This window comes from Notamacropus eugenii, chromosome 5, assembly GCF_028372415.1.
Source record: "Notamacropus eugenii isolate mMacEug1 chromosome 5, mMacEug1.pri_v2, whole genome shotgun sequence".
In the NCBI taxonomy this organism is placed as follows: Eukaryota; Metazoa; Chordata; class Mammalia; order Diprotodontia; family Macropodidae; genus Notamacropus; species Notamacropus eugenii.
This window is the reverse complement of record NC_092876.1, coordinates 194,982,750-195,001,932: the sequence shown is the minus strand read 5'-3', so window position 1 is coordinate 195,001,932 and position 19,183 is coordinate 194,982,750. Positions and strand designations below refer to the sequence as shown.

The 19,183-nt window shown below is 36.6% G+C and overlaps 1 protein-coding gene across 3 annotated transcripts in view; it reads left to right on the top strand.

Moving 5' to 3' along the window:
- USP12 (ubiquitin specific peptidase 12) overlaps positions 1 to 19,183 on the top strand; it is a 227,723-nt gene that overhangs the window by 166,925 nt on the left and 41,615 nt on the right. For 2 of the 3 annotated variants that reach the window (XM_072611781.1, XM_072611780.1), the window contains exon 3: positions 18,434 to 18,647. The exons of the other annotated variant lie outside the window; for it this stretch is intronic. Coding sequence is in view for 1 of the 2 variants with exons in the window: in XM_072611780.1 (XP_072467881.1) it covers positions 18,434 to 18,647 (214 nt within the window). In the remaining variant the exon portion in view is untranslated. The remainder of the gene's footprint in view (positions 1 to 18,433; positions 18,648 to 19,183) is intronic. 3 annotated transcript variants of the gene reach the window in all.

The window sequence follows — 19,183 nt, the reverse complement described above, 5'->3', positions numbered from 1 at the left end:
ATACACAAACAGATACACATACACAAACATGATCTGCTACATTATGTGAGTGACTTCCATATTTCTCTCTCTGAGTGCTCCATTTTGTTCTTCAGCAAGACACTGACAAACACTGGCTGTACCCCATTCCTGAAATGTTCTCCCCCCTTATCCAAGACTCCTGGGTTCCCCAGCTTCCTTTGAGTTCCAACTAAAACCCTACTTTCAACAGAAAGTATTGTAGTTCCTTCTTTCTCTTCATTACTTCAAATTAATCTTGTATATAGCTTGTTTATACATGATTATTTGCATGTTGTCTCCTCCATTAGATGGGCAGGATTTGTCCTATCTTTATTTGTATCCCCAGCCCTTAGTGTGGTTTCTGACATGTAGTAGGCATTTAATAAATGTTTATTGACTGACTGATTATTTGATAATTGGATATGTGTGGTAAGAGATAATGAGCAATCTAGTGTAACACAAGTTACATACCAAGGGGACCGAAAGGATGCTAATGTTTTTAGCAGAAATAGAGAAGTTGGAAAACAATATAAACAAAGAAATAGCAGGACCTTGGTAACAGAACATATATATATATATATTTATATGTATATATAAACAAGCTATTGCTTAGTAGATGTTGTCAGAAGATAGGAACAGATTTATCGAAAGAACTATTAACAATATCATGCAGGATGGTTCTAAGTCACTAATAATAAGAGAAATGAAAGTCAAAACATCTCTGAGGTTTTCTTTTCATATCCAGCAAATTGGGGAGTTCCTTTTAGATCCACGTATTCTCACGTTCTTAAGCATCTTTGGTCACCCCTCATGAGGTCTTGGATTAAGAAAGTATGTGGAGACAGTGTATCCATTAAACTTTCCTCCTTGTACTATTGTGTTCAAAACAATACTTTTCACTTTAATTCACTGATTTGAGAGAGGCAGAACAGCAACTTTATTTCTTTATTCCTTCAGGGTAGAATATCATTGTTAGCAATATGTAACTTTCAACAAGTTCACTATGCCAAAATAATACATTTTCTCTTACAATGTAGATGTCTTATGGTAACTGTTTTAATTAAGATTTTACGTCTAGCCCTTCTGCTTTAAATATTCATTTAAATTCAAGATAACTTCTTTGATCTCATCTTTCTGAGGTAGCTATTCTCATTCTTTTTAGTCTTAAGGAAATTTATTCTCTGTGGTAGAGTATTTCTTTCCCTTCTGTGCTACATTTCTTTCTACTTTCTTCCTCTTATCATGTTTGACAGATAGAATTTCCAAAGACTAATAATGAATTTTTACTTTGGCATGAGGCAGCATGAGCGTTTTAGACTTTTAGAGTCAGAAGGGATTTTTAAATACCCATATTTCATATATTAGTAATGTGCATCAGCTTCTTCCCCTATTTAAAATCACAAGACTTAGAGGAAATCGAACATTTCTCTTCAGGAAGAGATGGGCAGTACCTAGTTTATAACTAAAACTAAGACTTATTAGTTTTAATATAGCCGTTAGAAGGATAACAAGTAATGACACATTTTATAGAGGGCAAAAAAAGAATAACCAAAGTTTAACATGGTTGCCCAGTGAGTAATGGGTAAAACCTAGTTGAATGAGATAAATTAAAATATTTTGCAAAAGAGAAGTGATGACAGTCTTGGGTGGGGTAGGGGAGAGAAAAGATAGAGAGAAGCCTTTTCACACAGAGGAAAACCAGGATGTTATTAATATATTGAGGCACAGGAAACACTTTGGTTTCCCCTTAATGCTTGCTCTAAAGTGTAAGAAATCAAATTGTTATATTTCATGCCAATGGAAAAGTAAACATGTATTCTTTAATCATTTGGTAAGTTTTCTTTAGAGATTAAGGATAGATAAACAGAAAAACATTTAAAGAAAGTGTCTCTCTCTACCTTTTTTTAAAGTTACCACCCTGTTTGTCTTCCAGATTCAAATTCATTTTTCCATAGTTACATATTCAATAAATATTTAGTACTTTTTGTCTAGACCTGCACCATCACTTATAACTTGTTTTTTTTTTGCAATATCCTATGGTCTGTCTGCTAATATTCTTTCAGTTCAATCTGGTGTCATTGTCTTATTTCCCAGTAATCTTCTCACTACCTTCAAGATTAACTTTAACTAACTTGATCTCTCAAATTATTCCCTTAGCATTTACATGCTCTTTAATTGTACAATCATTTACTTCTTAAAGAGATAGTATGGTATGATTATTAGAGTGCTAGAGTGCTAGACTCAAGTTCAGGTCCCACTTTAGACATTTATTAGCTGCTTGATTCTAGGCAAATTGATTAACCTAATCTATTATGGAGTTAATAATAATAATAAAATTTACCTCTTAGAGTTACTGGATCAAATAGAACAAGCTTAGTAAAACTCCATGTAGAAAAAAGTGAAGGCAATATAGAAATGTAAATAGTTATTACTTCTTAAATACTGTGTAGAAATGTTTTGTTATGCAGGGTTTTTTTTTTTTTTTTTTATGTTAGCATTTGTTGCAATAATATTTGACCTGTAACTACTTGGTTCATTGTGGTTTTTGTTTTGTTTCATTTTGCTTTGTATTCTCATTCACTAATAGATTTTATGAATTCATATTATGTAGGTTCATAGTAAGCTTTTTTTTAATGAGTTCCCCATTGTTTCAAAGAGCATCAAAGTGAAGAGGAAATGAGAATGGAAAGAGAGAGGAATAGGTGATCTGTGAAACTACAATATTTTTTACTATCTAGATCATTAAAGAAAGATATAATAGAAGAGAAAGTTGGATTAAAAAGATGAACTTTGGCTCTCCTTTCAACAAGTTATCCTTTCTCATTTTGACCTGAAGTATAATATTACCTCATATACCCTTTCCATCTATCAGGCAAAATCAGGTAATACCAGTTAGTGAATAAGCACTTTTTTTTCATGCTTACCATTTGTGAGGAACTGTGTCAGCTGCTAGAGATTGAAAAAGAAAAACAACATGACCCTTGCTATCCAGAAGCTCCCATTCTAATAACAACCTTATAAATATGAGGCTACTTACCTAGAGCAGGGCTTCTCAAACTGTGGGTCTCAACCCCATATGGGATCATGAAAAATTTAGCAACTGTAAAAAGTCTGAATGTTCAATAAGACCAAAAATTTATTAAAAATCAAATGTATGATGAATCCAAAGTGTTTCTGGTAGTGGTAGCTGGTATTGCATGGCGTCATGCAACTTCACTGAAGGCCTGGTTCTGAACCCAAAACATGCATACGTTGCATGGCTCATGCCCTCAGAAAAAGGAGTTGGTCACTAGTGAAAAAAGTTTAAGAAGTCCTGATCCTAGAGTAAATGGAAAGTTATCTCAGGGATTAAGCACTAAAGAGTTGAAGTGGTAGAAAAGGTCTCCTTTAGAAGGTAGTTTGATTTGAGTCTTCAGGGAAATTAAGAGGTGGAGATGAGGAGGGAAAGAATTCCAAACATGAATGACAGTTAGTAAAAAGGCATGGGGATGATTATGCTACCGCCAGCAAGATAACTGTTGTTACTAAATCATAGTGTATTTTGTATTTGATCCTGCGTGTAATTGGAGTTTATCAAGTAGAGAGGATGAAAGATCAGACTTGGACTTTAGGAAAATAGCTGAGGAGAAGATCGATTATATTGGGATTAGGCTTGAGGCAGATGTGAGGTGATGAGAACCTGCACCAGGCTGGTAGCTACATGAGTGGAGAGAAGGAGGCTGTGAAAGTAGGCAAAACTTGACATTAGATTGAATTAGTGTGAGAGAAGAGTCTTGGATAATGGAGGTTTAAGTCTTGGTGATTGTGGGAGGATGGTGTTGCCCTTGACAGTAATGGGGAAGAAGGGAGGATTTGGGGAGAAGAGATAATGAGTTCTATTTTGGACAAGTTGAGTTTGAGATGCCTGTAGGTGATCCCATTTGAGATGTTTAGAAAGTGATGTAAGACTAGAGTTCAGAAGAGGGTGTAAGGCTGAATGAATATATAGATCTGAGAACCTTCTGCATAAAAATGACAATTGAAGCCTGAGGAGCTGATGAGATAACTAAGTGAAATAGTATATAGCACAGTTCTTAACTTGGTTTCTATGGACCCTTAAGAGTTCTTTGGATAAATTTCAGGGGGTTTGTGAACTTTGATGAGAAAATTTCTATTATATTTCATAGTCAGTGGGCATGATCTGGAGGAAAATCCAACTAGGTTGAACAAGTAAGAGAACCACAAAAAGAGCCATGGTGTCTCAAAAACCTAGAGAAGAGGGAGTATAGGGAAAAGAAAGTAATTGATATAGTCAAGGGCAGCAGGTCAAGGAGGGTGAGGATTAAAAAGAAAAGACTGAGGATTGAGAAAAGACATTTTAATTTGATAGTTAAGAGATCATTGGTGATTATGGAGAGAGCAGTTTAAATTGTATGATGAGATTGGAAGTCCATTGCAGAGAGTTGCAAGTGAAAGTGGAGACCAGGAGTATAGATGGCTTTTTCAAGGAATTTATCCTTAGGTATAATTCTTTCTATATTCTTTGCCTTAGTTTTCTCACCTTTCTCTCACTTCTTAATCCTTTGTGATGTGTCTGTCAGCATTATCACTTAACTGAAATTGCTTTCTTCAAGATTATCACTGATGTTAATTGCCAAATCCTATGACCTTTTGTTAATTCTCATAATTCTTGACCTCACTACATTAACATTGATGATGACTGTTCTCCCTTCTCCTAGATAGATATTCTATCCTCCTTAGGTTTTTGTGCTACTACTCCTCCTTTCTGCTTTCTTTCTGGCCATTCCTTAGTCTCTTGTGCTAGAACATCATCCATATCCCATCTTGCATGTGTGGGTTTACCCCAAAGTTTCTATTCTTGGCCATCTCTTTTTATTCTTTCGTTTTCCCTCTTCCTCAGGAGGCTTGTGGTAGTTTCCCTTCTCAACATGAGAGGTCTCCTATTTTCCAGGTGAATTCACATTCCCTGCAGTTTAATATAAAATAACATACACATAATATATAAATAGGAATGTATTACATATTAAATTAAAATAAATAAAATTAAATATATAATTAAATATTTGTGTACAGATATATTAATAAATACAATTTTACCTCTTCCATATTATTAGAAAGGAAAGTATCTTTGAAAAATTCTGCTCTTTCTTCTCCCAAACCCTTTCTAGGAAGGAAAATGGTTGTCTAAACCATTTGGGGGGAAAGGAGATGTGCCAAATATGGGACAACTGAGATTTTCCCTTGGATGTTTAGAACTTCTTGAGGAGGAAAAAAAACTCAAAGCCATGGGGGTTGCCTGCATGTTGTTGTGTTGCGTTTGTCCTTTGTTCTCGAAGAGGACCATGACGTCAAGATGATGGCATGACTTGCTGCTGACTTTGATTTGAGTGAGTGAGGGCTAGATGATTTAACAGGGATTATTTTAAAATAGTCCTTCCATAGCAGATAAGTCTTCCTGGAGGCTGGGTCAAGAAACCATTGGACTTTCAGGTGCCAAGATGGTGGAGTGAGGAAGGAACTCCTTGGAGTCCTCCCAAATTTCTCTCCAAATAACTTGAAAACTGCCTTAGAATACATCTAAGAGCAGGGAGGCAGCTTACTACTTGCACAAGGGTGGAACGGAACATGTAGCGACCAGTCTCATAGCAAGGACTCTGAAGCAAGGCTCAAAGCCTGGGCCAATCCACTAGTTAGGCTAACCCCTTCTTAGACAAACCACCATTGCCCAAGGCAAGCCAGCAGCCTGTGTAGCACAAGATCCCACCCTAGTAGCCCCACTCAGAGCCCAGACTACCAACTAGGCCTAGCCCCATTGCTGAACAGTTGCAGGCCCTGAAGCAAAGCTGGAGCCAGCCAACAGCAAGACCCTCCCCCTGGGGCCTGCCAGTAGTGAGGCCCTGTTTCCACAGCAGTCCAGTTGCAAGGCCCCACCGTGAGGCAGACCAGGCAAACCAGTAGTAAGGCCCTGTTGCTGTGTTGGACTAGGAGGGAAACCCCTCACCTAGAAGAGGCCAACAGAATAAGTCAGTATAAGTCAGAAGGGATGCCTATTTTCTAGTGTAAGCAAGCAGGTAGTCCCAGAAGCCCAAGGAAAGCCAGCAGCAAGCCCCTGAGGTCCAGGACAAGAAACTTGGGATAGTGCAGGACCAGAGCCCAAGTCATAAAAACACCAAGTCACAAAATAGGCAGAAAAAAAAACAAAAAAGAAAAGAACTTGATTACAGGAAGTTACTCTGGTGACAGGGATGATCAGGGCACAAACTTAGAAGAAAGTAACAGAAAAGGAAAATGTTGAATGTTGGAGGGAATATGGGGAAACTGGAACACTAATGCAGTTGGTGGAGTTGTCAAGTGATCCAGTCATTCTGGAGAGCATTTGTAACTGTGCCCAAAGGATAATCAGATTGTGCATACTTTTTGATTCAGCAATATCGCTGCTAAGTCTATATCCCAGAGATATAGGGATAAAAGGACCTGTTTGTACAAAAATATTTATAGCACCTCTTTTTGTGTTGGAAAAGAATCAGAAAATGAGGGCATATCCATCAATTGGGAAATGGCTGAACAAAATATGGTATATGATTGTGATGGAATATTATTGTGCTATAAGAAATAACAAATAGGATGCTTTCAGAAAAATCTTGAAAGAGCCAAAAGAATGTTGTGCACAGTAACAGAAATATTGTATGATGAACAACTGTGAATACCTTAGCTATTCTCAGTAATATAGACAATGGTTGAAGCATACTCTCTGCTTCTGGATTGTTATAGATACAGTTTCTAAGAGTTAGATTGAACTTTTTAGGCTCTTTGTTCTCCTAACCGCTCGAGGACAACTCCGTTGCCTCCTTGGCTCCATTTAACTAGATTCACAATCTCTGAGTCATCCTCGAATCTACTCTCTCCCTCCTGTTTCAGGGCAATTAAGTTGCCAAATCTCATTCATTCTACCCCAGTATTTGTTATATTATCTTCATTCACATGATCATCACCATAGTTTAGCCCGTCCTTCTAATCTCCTTTACCTCTTGTCTGTCTTATTTTAATAACTTCCTAATCTATCTCTTTGTGTCTCTTCTCTGCTCTCCCTCTTCTTCTCCCACCTCATTGAGAAGGCAAGTAGTTTGATGTAGATCATACATGTGCTGTCATATAAAACATTTCCATATTAGCTATGTTGTGAAGGAAAACCTGGATTCCCCAATAAAATAAGCAAGAAGGATAAAAAGACTAAAAAAAGTATACTTTATTCTACACTCAGATTTCTCCATCACTTCTTTCTCTGGAGGTGGAGAGCATTTTTTATCAGGAGCCCTTTGGAATTGTTGTAAATCATTGTATTGCTGAGAATACCTAAGTCATTCATAGTTATTACTGTGTATAATGTTCTGATTCTGCTCACATCCCTTTGCATCAGTCGTGTAAGTCTTTCCAGGTTTTTCTAAAAGTGTCCATCTTGCTATTTCTTGTAGTACAATAGTATTCCATCACAATCATATATCACAAAAGTGAGATATATTCATTGGCTGCCTTCAGTTTCTAATTCTTTGCCAACATGAAAAGAGCTTGTGTAAATATTTTTGTATAAATAGGTCCTTCCTCTTTTCCCCCTCCTTTAATAATGACTTTGCATGCTTTATTCTAAAAGAAATTTGTGATCATAGGAAAACCATCATGTAGGTAAGTAGCTAGATTTTTTGTAATGTCTGTCACCTTATTTTGGTGGTAAAAGCATCCAAGATTTTTTCTTTTTTTCTTTTTTTTGTATTTTTTTGCTAGTAGTAGTAGTATATTAATGCTTAAGTAGTTTATGAAGTTACACGATAGTTTTTAAAAGTTAGTTTTGAAAGTTAAAATTTTCAATACAGTTAAATTACAATAAACTTTCAATTCTTGGGAAATCCTCTCACCAACAAAACTTTGAATTCTTTTTTTATGTTTATTTATTTATTTTTAGTTTTCAACATTCATTTCCACAAAATTTTGAGTTCCAAATTTTCTCCCCATCTCTCCCCTCCCCCCACCCCAAAATGCCATGTGTTCTGATTACCCCTTCCCCCAATCTGCCCTCTGTTCTATCACACCCCTCCCTTCCCTTATCCCCGTCTTCTCTCTTTTGTTGTAGGGCAAGGTAGATTTCTCTACCCCATTACCTGTATTTCTTATTTCCCAGTTGCATGCAAAAACAATTCTCAGCATTCTTTCCTAAAACTTTGAGTTCCAACTTCTCTCCCTTCCTCTCTTCCCACACATCCCCACTGTGAAGGCAAGCAATTCAATATAGGCTATATATGCGTAGTTATGCAAAAGACTTCCATAATAGTCATATTGTGAAAGACTAACTATATTTCCCTCCATTCTGTCCTGTCCCCCATTTATTCTGTTCTCTCTTTTGTCCTTGTCCCTATCCAAAAGTGTTTACTTCTTACTACTCCCTCCTCCCATTTGCTCTCCCTTCCATCATCCCCCACAGCCTACTTATCCCCTTCTCCCCTACTTTCCTGTAGTGTAAGATAGATTTTCATACCAAATTGAGTGTGCATCTTATTCCCCTCCTTAAGCCAAATGTGATGAGAGTAAGCTTCACTTTTTCCCCTCTCACTTTCCCTCTTTTTCCCATTGAAAAAGTTTTTTCTTGCCTCTTTTATGAGACATAATGTTGCCCCATTCCATTTCTCCCTTTCTTCTTCCAATATATTCCTCTCTCACCCCTTAATTTTATTTTTTTAGATATCATCCTTCCTATTCAACTCACCCTGTGCCCTCTGTCTATATGTATATAATCCCTCCAGGTACCCAAATACTGAGAAAAAATCTCAAGAGTTACAAATGGTATCTTTCCATGTAGGAATGTAAACGGTTCAACTTTAGTAAGTCCCTTATGATTTCTCTTTCCTGTTTACCTTTTCATACTTTTCTTGATTCTTGTGTTTGAAAAGTCAGATCTTCTATTCAGCTCTGGTCTTTTCATCAAGAATGCTTGAAAGTCCTCTATTTCATTGAATGGCCATTTTCCCCCCTGAAGTATTATACTCAGTTTTTCTGGGTAGGTGATTCTTGGTTTTAATCCTAGTTCCTTTGACTTCTGGAATATCATATTCCAAGCCCTTTGATCCCTTAATGTAGAAGCTGTTAGATCTTGTGTTACCCTGATTGTATTTCAACAATACTTGAATTGTTTCTGTCTAGGTGCTTGCAATATTTTCTCCTTAACCTGGGAACTCTGGAATTTGGCTACAATATTCCTGGGAGTTTCTCTTTTCAGATCTCTTTCAGGAGGTGATCAATGGATTCTTTCAATATTTATTTTGCCCTCTGGTTCTAGAATCTCAGGGCAGTTTTCCTTGATAATTTCATGAAAGATGATGTCTAGGCTCTTTTTTTGATCATGGCTTTCAGGTAGTCCCATAATTTTAAAATTGTCTCTCCTGGATCTATTTTCCAGGTAAGTTGTTTTTCCAATGAGATATTTCACATTATCTTCTTTTTTTTTTCATTCTTTTGGTTTTGTTTTATAATTTCTTGGTTTCTCATAAAGTTATTAGTTTCCATCTACCCCTTTCCAATTTTTAAAGAACTGTTTTCTTCAGTGAGCTTTTGAACCTCCTTTTGCATTTGACTAATTCTCCTTTTTAAAGCATTCTTCTCATTGGCTTTTTGGACCTTTTTTGCCAATTGAGTTAACCTATTTTTAAAGATATCATTGTCTTCAGCATTTTTTTGGTTCTCCTTTAGCAAGCTGTTGACTCGCTTTTCATGATTTTCTTGCATTGCTCTCATTTCTCTTCCTAATTTTTCCTCCACCTCTCTTATTTGAATGTCAAAATCCTTTTTGAGCTCTTCCATGCCCTGAGATCATTGCATATTTATTTTGGAGGTTTTGAATGCAGAAGCCTTGACATTTATGTCTTCCTCTGATGGTAAACACGTTCTTCCTCATCGAAAGGATGGAAGAAAATATCTGTTGACCAAGAAAGTAACCTTCTATAGTCTTATTTTCCCCCCTTTTTTGGGCATTTTCCCAACCAGTTACTTGACTTTTGAGTCCCTTGTCAAGAGGGGGGTATACTCTGGGTACCTGTAAGTTCTCAGTTCCTCCAGGGTGGCACAATCAAGGGAGAGGAGTTTACTCCTGTCCTAGCCTGTGCTCTGGTCTGGGAGCTACCAAAGCTTTTCTGCTTAGGATCTGCAAGTAAAACTCTCTTTCCAGGGCCCCCACCAGCTCCACCACGCCAGCCAGTACTCTTCCTCACCCCAAGGCTGCCACTAAAGGCTGAGACCCAGATCAATGGCTCAGTTCCCCCAGGGGCTTTAGACCAAGGGCTTCAAAAAGGGACCCTGCTGCTGGTGCCATTGCTGCCTGGCTAGGGGGGACCCTGCTCCCTTCTCACCCTGGTGAAAATGCTTTCTCACTGACCTTTGAAGCTGTCTTTGGCATTTGTGGGTTGACAAATCTGAGATCTGCAGCTGCTGCCAGGGATTCTGCCTCCGAGGCCTGTTCAGTCCTGTTCTGCTGTTGCTGCATGACCAAGGCTGGGCTGGGCTCTGTGGGCTGCGCTTTACTCTGCACCCTGTGCAATAGACCTTTCCTGTCAGCCTTTTAGGCTGCCTTGGGCTGGAAATCTTTTTCACTCTGTCGTTTTGTGGCTTCTGCTGCTCTATAATTTGTTTAAAGTCATTTTTACAGGTATTTTACAGGCTGTGGGGGAAGAGCTAGAGTAGGTGCATCTTTTTTCTAAGCTATTTGTAACTTCCCTTTTTTCAGATACCTTGAGAACTGATCTTTTAATATTCTGAGAATTGTCACTTACAATATAAACTTGCTCAGTGTATACTTGATCTTGTCTACAGTTTTCCTTCTGCTTTGTGATGTTTCCCATTCTGGTTTCAGTATGTCATGGATCAGCCTAACAAATTAAATGGGAATTGTGTGGAGTTTTGTGGAAGCTGGAGATGTTATGTGAAGGCCAGCAGACAACACAGAAAAAGTTTAGAAACTTGGAAATGCATAAAGTATATGTGTAATATTTTGTTATTTCTACCGAGATTTTTACTCCATAAAAGAAAAAGGAAAAAAAAATTCAGACCTTCTCTGGTACAAAAGATAGGCCAGAGAATTGCACGTGGATTTCACAGACTGCAAGGATGTTATGCCCCTAACTCCTGGGATGTGGAAGGGATAACTGCTTTCTTATCCCATCTTTATTTTCTTCAGTGTCTGCTTCCCCTACCATCTGAGAATATAATATTAGAGCCCTCATATTCTGGTTCCATTGCTCTTTATGGTAGAAATAGTTGATTACCTATCTTTGCAGATCTTTCTCAGTTTTTAGTTTGGTTCTTACTCCAGTTTGATTCTTAAATGCCATTAAAATGAGTTTTTTTAGTTGATTTCTTGATATTTTATGAAGAATTATGGCTCATATTAATTTACTTTCCTACTCCAAAGGTTTTATAAATTAATTTTGGCTTAGTGGCTTAGTGAATAGAACACTAGAGTAGGAGTATGATGTGAGTCACTATCTGAGCCTCAGTCCCCATCTATATCACTCTAATGCCAATCACAGCAGCACACCTGAGGACTGCTGCTGTGAATGTGAATGATTTTAAGGGTCTCATCACATAGTATAATGAACTCTCTATTTAGCAATAAATTAAACATTGTTCAGTAAAGTAAAGCATAACATTCATAGCAACATCCTTAAGCAAAACATATCATCTACCATATATATATGTGTATATATATGTACACACACATATACACACATATACATACATATATATGTATGTATCTCATAACACTCAATATGCCATATGGCACATAGCATATATCATTCATATATCATCACATGCTGAAAGTCAGGAGATCCCAGGCTAGGGTCTTCCCTAGTGTGATGCATCCTTAAGGAGTAGCAGAAAATGCCATACCATCCACCCCTAGGTCACTGTAAGAACACAATATCCTTAATCAGTATTCAGTGTCCAAGTAAAGTTCTCTCTCATCTTGATGTAAGGCTGACTTCCAAACACCACAGCTCCTCTTCCATGGGCCATCTGGTCCTAGCTCTTGCCTGAGTTCACACATAGGCAGTTCTCTGCTCCTGCTCCTTGTCTCAGCTCATGGGGACTGTTCCACTCCAAATTATTTCTGCTTCTGCCTGAGGGCAGGCTCCAGGAGCTCCTGCCTATAGTTTCTGTTTGTAGGAAAACAAAGCTTAACAGGGTCCTACCAGTATTTATACACATTATCAGCGCCATCATCTCAATTCACTATTTAACAGCTCTTAAACGGACTTAAGCTAAGCCTCCTTCCTGTGGGCAGATCTCCACTCTTCAGCTCAATTCACTGATAAAGACCAACAGACAGGACTTCTGTCTGAGAAATTAGCACAGACCAACAGATAGGTCTTGTGTCTGAGAAATCAACACAGATCAACAAGGCTTCTATTTGAGGAATTAGCAAAGATTAACAGACACGGTTCTTGACATCACAAACATTCTTTCTATTAGGCTTCCCCACAAGCAAGTTCCCCTAGCCCACTCACACTTGCTTCTCTATCTCAGCACAGCTTCTCTCTCTGCTCCATAATATATATATATACATACTGTTTCTAATCGAAGAGTATTGATTCAGTCAAAGGCACTTGATTGGCTAAAACTCACCCTGGGCAAGTTAGTTAACCTCACTTAGCTTCCTTTTCCTGAATTATAAAATGGTGACAATAATAGTATTACCCCAGCCAGGGTTATGAAGATCTAATGAGATAATATATGTAAACCACTTTGTAGAATCTTAAATTGCTGTCTTTTATTACTATTATTTATATTGTAAGATAGTATTTCTCTTGGGCATCATGTTTTGCTGGTCTACCAATAAGTCAGATGTTTGGGATGATTTCTAAGCTCTTTTGATCTTGTCAGGGCAATTGTTTTACAATGGCTAGATTTTTGTAGATCATTCTCATATTAATGTCCTTTTTTCCCATCTGTTTCCTAGTTTTTGCCTAAATAGGTTAAGTTGGAGTTGTTTTAATTGCTTGCCAAATCTTTTAAAAAATCATTTTAATTCTACTTTTGTGTTAATACACATTTTAAATTAAATTTTTTCTTTAACAGCGTTAATCATCTGCATGTACAAGGATAATGGATTCTAGAATGATCCCCACATCAATTTGGAATTGTCATTTTCTTTCAAAATATGATTTAATTTTTTTGTCTGATGTTTAGTGCTCAGTATGTCCAGCAGCTTGTTTATTTTCTTGCAGACAGTATTTATGATGTATAAACTTAAAGGTTTTATACAATCTTCATACAGTTTTTGTGTTGCCTTTGGCCTCATTTTCTTATTCTAAAACCCTATTTTTAAACATTTTTTTCTATCTACCTTTGAATTAAGCCGCTGAATATCAGAATATTAGAATATATATTGATTTAATTTGAAGGGTCTTATTGTGCTCTTCAGATTTTTCACTGAGTCATTCCCTCTAAGAGGCATTAACACATAAGCCAGTTATTTTCATGGTGTTTTGTTTGTCTGATTTTGTTTTTGCAGATGCTTTTCCTGAGACATACATGACCCAGGGTCCCATAAAATTATATTTCTTATTTTCTTTTGAGGAAAAATAAAACCAATTCTGCCAATTTCTCTGTTTGCCTATCTAGATAGAGATGATCCTGCCTTCCATTTAGCTACTACTTAATCTTCAGGTTTCATTTATAGAAGAAATGATAAGAACGATATGATTTAGTTCCTCCATCATTCTATCTGCTTGACTGTCATTGGACCAACATACTAGAGTACAAATTTTGTCATTTTTAGCAATGTCTGCTCCCTTTTTCACTATCCCTAATACCTTTACTAGAGAGGTTGAAGGGCCTGCCAGTGTCATTTTCAAGGTTTCCAAAGGTCAAGCGGTACTAGGGCAGTCTGGATAGGTGCCTCCCATCTCCACCATAAAGCAGCTTTCGTCTGTAATCTGTGTTCCCATCAGCCCTGTCCTCCTGTCTGCGTCCTTCTACACAACTTGATTAGCAGAAACATACAACTCCTCAACGGTTCCTTCTCTGGTGTCAGACTCAGCATTCAGAGCACAGTGTTCTAATGTATATTTCTCCTAGAAGGCTGCCCAGTGCCGTAAGCATGGAATGGATGAAGATGGTTGGATTGCAGCAGCTGTTGGCTGGAGTCTGTGGTTTCTTACACTCATTTTGCTCTGTGTGGGTAAACTCCAAAAGATAACACCTGATGAATCCAAGTACACACAAGCATAAAATTTGGGACTCCATGGACAAAACTAGCAAACTCCACCAGTTTCCTCCATGAAAGAAAGATAATAGTCTTGAAATAAGATTCAACTTCCAGTTTCAGCAAGGATAAGCAAGGATAACAGTACTTTCACACCTAGTTTCAAAAGGTTGCTATTTAGTCCTGATAGTTTTCCCCTCTCTATAGCTTAATATCAAATTTATTTCCATAAACATTTGCTCAATTGAATCAACAGGAAGGATTTATGAACTATCAGTTGTGTTCCCAGCACTATCTTGATACTCAAGGATACAAAAAAGGAATAACTAAGAGCCATTCCTCAAAGATAAGTGATCACAAGATATGGACAGTTTTTGAGAGAATTGCCAATTATAAATTATATTAATTTCCATTTGGAAACTTGCTCCAAATCAATAATAATAAGAGAAATACAAATTTTAAAAATTTTGAGTTTTCACCTCTCACCCTGAAATTTGACTAAGAAAACAAAAATGAGGATAGTGCTGGAGGAGTTGTGGGAAGAAAGGAATACTTGTACCCTGTTGGTAGAGCTGTAAATCGATCCATCCATTTTGGCTGTCCATTTGGAATTATGCAAATATGTGACATTACTTCATACTTTTTGACCAAATAAATCCCTCTACTAGACATATACCCCAAGAAGTTCGAAGATGAAAACAGTTTCAGCAGGACTCTGTGGTAACAGGTACAATAAAAGCTGGAAACAAAGTAGAGCAAAAGTCAGTTGGAATATAAATGTAATAATTCCTGCTACATAGACAGGAGAAAAATCACAAGAAGGAACCTGAGCTCTGAGAAAGCAAAAAACGAAATGGTACTCGAGAACAAATAAGGGAACACAGTTGTCTCCCTTTGACAGAAGGGTGGGGGAGATATACAAAAGGAGACTGTCGGAGCCACTATCAGGTAGTCTTGTTTAATGAGGTTTTTTGTTTGTTACAAAGAAGGGTTTGATGGGGGAGAGGATGGGACAGTGGTATAGACCTAGAAATAACTGTGGTGTAAAAATAAAAGGCATCAATAGAAGTTTAAAAAATAAAAGACATGAGGACTGTTTTTCTTTATATGTTGGCCATGATCAAAGAATTCATCACCAAATGGCAAGTTTCCTGGTGATAAGCCTCTCCATATCTAACTAGACAGTTTTGAGTAGAGTTGTCAGTCATATTTGCTAAAGCAGTAGTCAAAGCCTTGGTAGAATCTTCCATAATGGTCACTGTTGACACAGTCTTCAATAACCTAGGATCACCTCCATATAAAATGAGGCATTGTAGTAAGATTTTGTGAAGGAATTTCTTAAATTCTAGAACAGTCAGCCTTCAAAACACTTTTAAAAGAACATATCATAGGCTGGTCAATTATGAGGTAGATATGATGGTAGTTAAATATTGCTATTTAAACTTCCTTACAGCCTGTGTTTCATGATTTTCAGGGGGAGAGCTTGCTTAATTCAAATTTACTCATTCCCTTAGAAAAGAGCAAAATTGAAATGTAATTATTGAAAGATGTTTTTCACATTTTCTAGATGATTGCTTTATTGGGGGTTATTTTTGAGAAAATTTTTCAAATAATAGATTAGATTAGAAGAATTTTGATCTCCCTTCCAACTGATTCTGTAATTTTGCAGTTTCATATAGTAACTTCTTAGATATTTGAAGACTGTGCTTATGCCCACTATTTTTCCTTTACTCTGGTCCAGAGACTTCTTTTATTTAGGCTACACATGTCCATTTGTTTCGAATGATTTTCATATAGCATGGTTCCTGAAACTGCTCATCATCTTGATTGATCACTCTCTTCTGTTTGTTCTGTAGTTTGTGACGTTAGATCTCCTGAAATATGGATTCTATATCAGTTGGATAGTATCAAAATTTTGCTAAATTATAGTTTGCTATGGAACTCTATTCTAGTATTGTAGAGATTTAGTAGCATCTTAAAGATAGCTGTTACTTTGTCATAGTCTAAAATTGTTCAAACTATGTGCTTAAGGTGCAGAAACCTTTATAGGAAGTTCCAAAGAAAATGAGGTGAAATTTAGTTCTAGAAAAGAGAGATGGAGAAACTTTACCATATTTGGATTTTGCAGTTTCAACGAATTTTTGAAGGAATCATAATTAAAGGGCAGTGAAACACAATAACATTTTCATTAAAAAAAAGAACATAAAAATGAATCTTTGTAGATAGGTAGATTTTGGTTACAGAAACCTAGAAAGCAGAGTATCTAGAAAAAGAATGTAATTGACAGTGTCAAGGGTGACAGTTCTAGGGGATGAGAACTGAGAAAAAGTCACAAATTAGATTTAGCAATTATATTGGCAGATTTGGAGAGAGAACTTTCTGTTAAATATTGATGTTGAAAATCATCGATTATGATTATTTTAACTTCTTGTTACTTTATGGATCATTTATTGTGCCTGGTTGGTGAAGCAGCAAGCATTTATTAAGTACTTACTACACATCAAATACTGTTAAGTGCTGAGAAAAGAAAAAACCACAATAAAGAACCCCCTGAAAAATCTTTTTAAAAAACCCCAAAACAAACAAAAAACAACATAGTCTCTGCCCTCAAGGAACTCACTTCCTAATGGGGGAGTGAGGGAGAGACAGCTTGTAATTACTAAATTCTTATAGGATATATATGGAATAGATGGAAAGTGAAGTCTGTCAGGGGAGATATTACTAGCCAGTGGAAACATAAAGACCCTCTTGCAGAAGGCAGGCTTTGAGCTGAGTCTTAAAGGAAGGCAAGGAAACCAAGAAGTAGAATTGAGGGACAGAGCATTCCTGGCACAATAGGGCAACTAGTATAAATGCATAGTGACTGGAAATGAAATGTTCTGTTTAAGGACCTTCACTTGAAGGACGTTCACATAGGCAAGTGCATGAAGAGGAGTAAATTGAGGTGATTTACAAGGATAGGAAAGGAGTGGTTTGTGAATAACTTTAAATGCCGTACAGAGGACTTTATATCTGGTACTAGAGAAAATTACGAACCCCAAGAACTCATCGAGAAGGGGGTTTTATGGTGGAGAATTATGCTTTAGAACAATAGGTAGCTTATAATGGAAGATAATTCGAATGTGTTTGAGTCAGGGAGGCCACTTAGAAAGTTTTTTCATTTTTGAGTGAGAAGGGATGAAGACCTAGTTTGTGAACTAGGTTAAGGCTGTAAGAGTGGAAAGAAAGGAACAAGTTCAAGATACGTGAATGTCACAGGGACAAGATTTGACAGTAGATTGGATGTGAGGTTGAGGATGACAACTGATGTCATGAGTCTGGGTTGCTGGAAGGATGATGGTTCCAAAAGGGTTAAGGTTTGGAGAGTGGTGAGATGGGGGTGGGAGGAGAGGTAAAAAAGATAGAGAGAAATATGTTCTATTTTAAACATTTTGGTTAGTCTAAATATGTTAAATGTAATATTTTAAAAATCCATACTTTACATAAGAAACATGTTTTTATTATCACTACCTCTGTCCCTTTTTAAATATTGTTCCTAAGGCTCAGTATTCTCTATTTTCTTAAATCAATACCTTTATTCACCAGTAATGCTTCTACTTTTTCTTTAATTGGTTGAATTCTAGTGCCCTTCTGTAAATAAGTTCATATTTATTGTTATTTCTGAGGTAAAAGATAATGTCTGGGTTACAGGGAATAAGTAAATAATAATAGGTAGTCATTGGATGAGGATATCAGCTTTAAGGTATATTTTAATGGAATCTATTTTTTGCTTCATCATCATTTGCTTATCAAAAATGTGAGTACAGTAGATAAATAAAGGTGAGCAACTTGACTGGAGACTGAATATTAAGACAAATGGCTGAAAAGACACTTGAAGAGTTTGCTAAAATATTTTAGGAAATATTTCCGAATCTTTTTATAGATAATGTACATAAAATGTTTTCAGTTTGGAGTGTGACTGGTTTTTTTTTTTTCCTCTGAGTTTTCAAGTACTGTGTTATGAACCGGAAATTAAGAAAAATTCATCAAAACTAGTTTGTCAAAATAGACAAGATCCTTTAATGCTGAAACTCACATTTTAGCAGCTTCTCTCTATTTCCCCTTCTAAAGCCAGACCTAAAACACAATCTTTTGGAGAACTTCTTTGATCCATGGAGCTAACATAGACTTTTTTCCTTTATGTTCTAGTTTGGAAACACCTGCTACTGCAATTCAGTTCTACAAGCACTTTATTTTTGCCGTCCATTTCGGGAAAAAGTTCTAGCTTACAAGAGTCAACCTAGGAAGAAAGAGAATCTTCTTACGTGCTTAGCAGATCTCTTTCACAGTATAGCCACTCAGAAGAAAAAGGTTGGAGTAATACCTCCTAAGAAGTTCATAACAAGGTTACGAAAAGAAAATGGTAATTCTTTTGCTTCCATTATACTTATATCCTACAAGATTTATATGCTTGAATAATAATTGCTTTATGTTTTCAGGATATTCTAATTCAGATTTCATTTGACTTAACTACTAGAATTTTACATATCCTTTAGTGAGAATGAGAGTTTTTTGTGTATTCTTGCAAGATTCGTATTGATAGGAGTTATGTATAAAGGTTTCTTTTAGTTTTTAAAAAATATATCATTTGAGGAAAAGTCGAATGATAGTGTCTATTAATAGGATCATAGAATTTAGAGAAAAAAATTAAAGTTCAGCTAGTCTAATAGTCCCCATTTTATAGATAATTAAACAGACCCAAAAAGATGAATTGATTTTTCATATTCGTGCAGGTAGTAAATAACAGACTCAGCATTTGAACCCAGATCTATTGAATAATTATAGTGCATTTTCCACCATACTGTGATCCCTAATTCAGTTCTTTGCATTTAAACTCAAGCAACATTCAAGGTTGAATATTTTGGCAAAGTTTATTATAGGGGCATAGGTTTCTTCCTA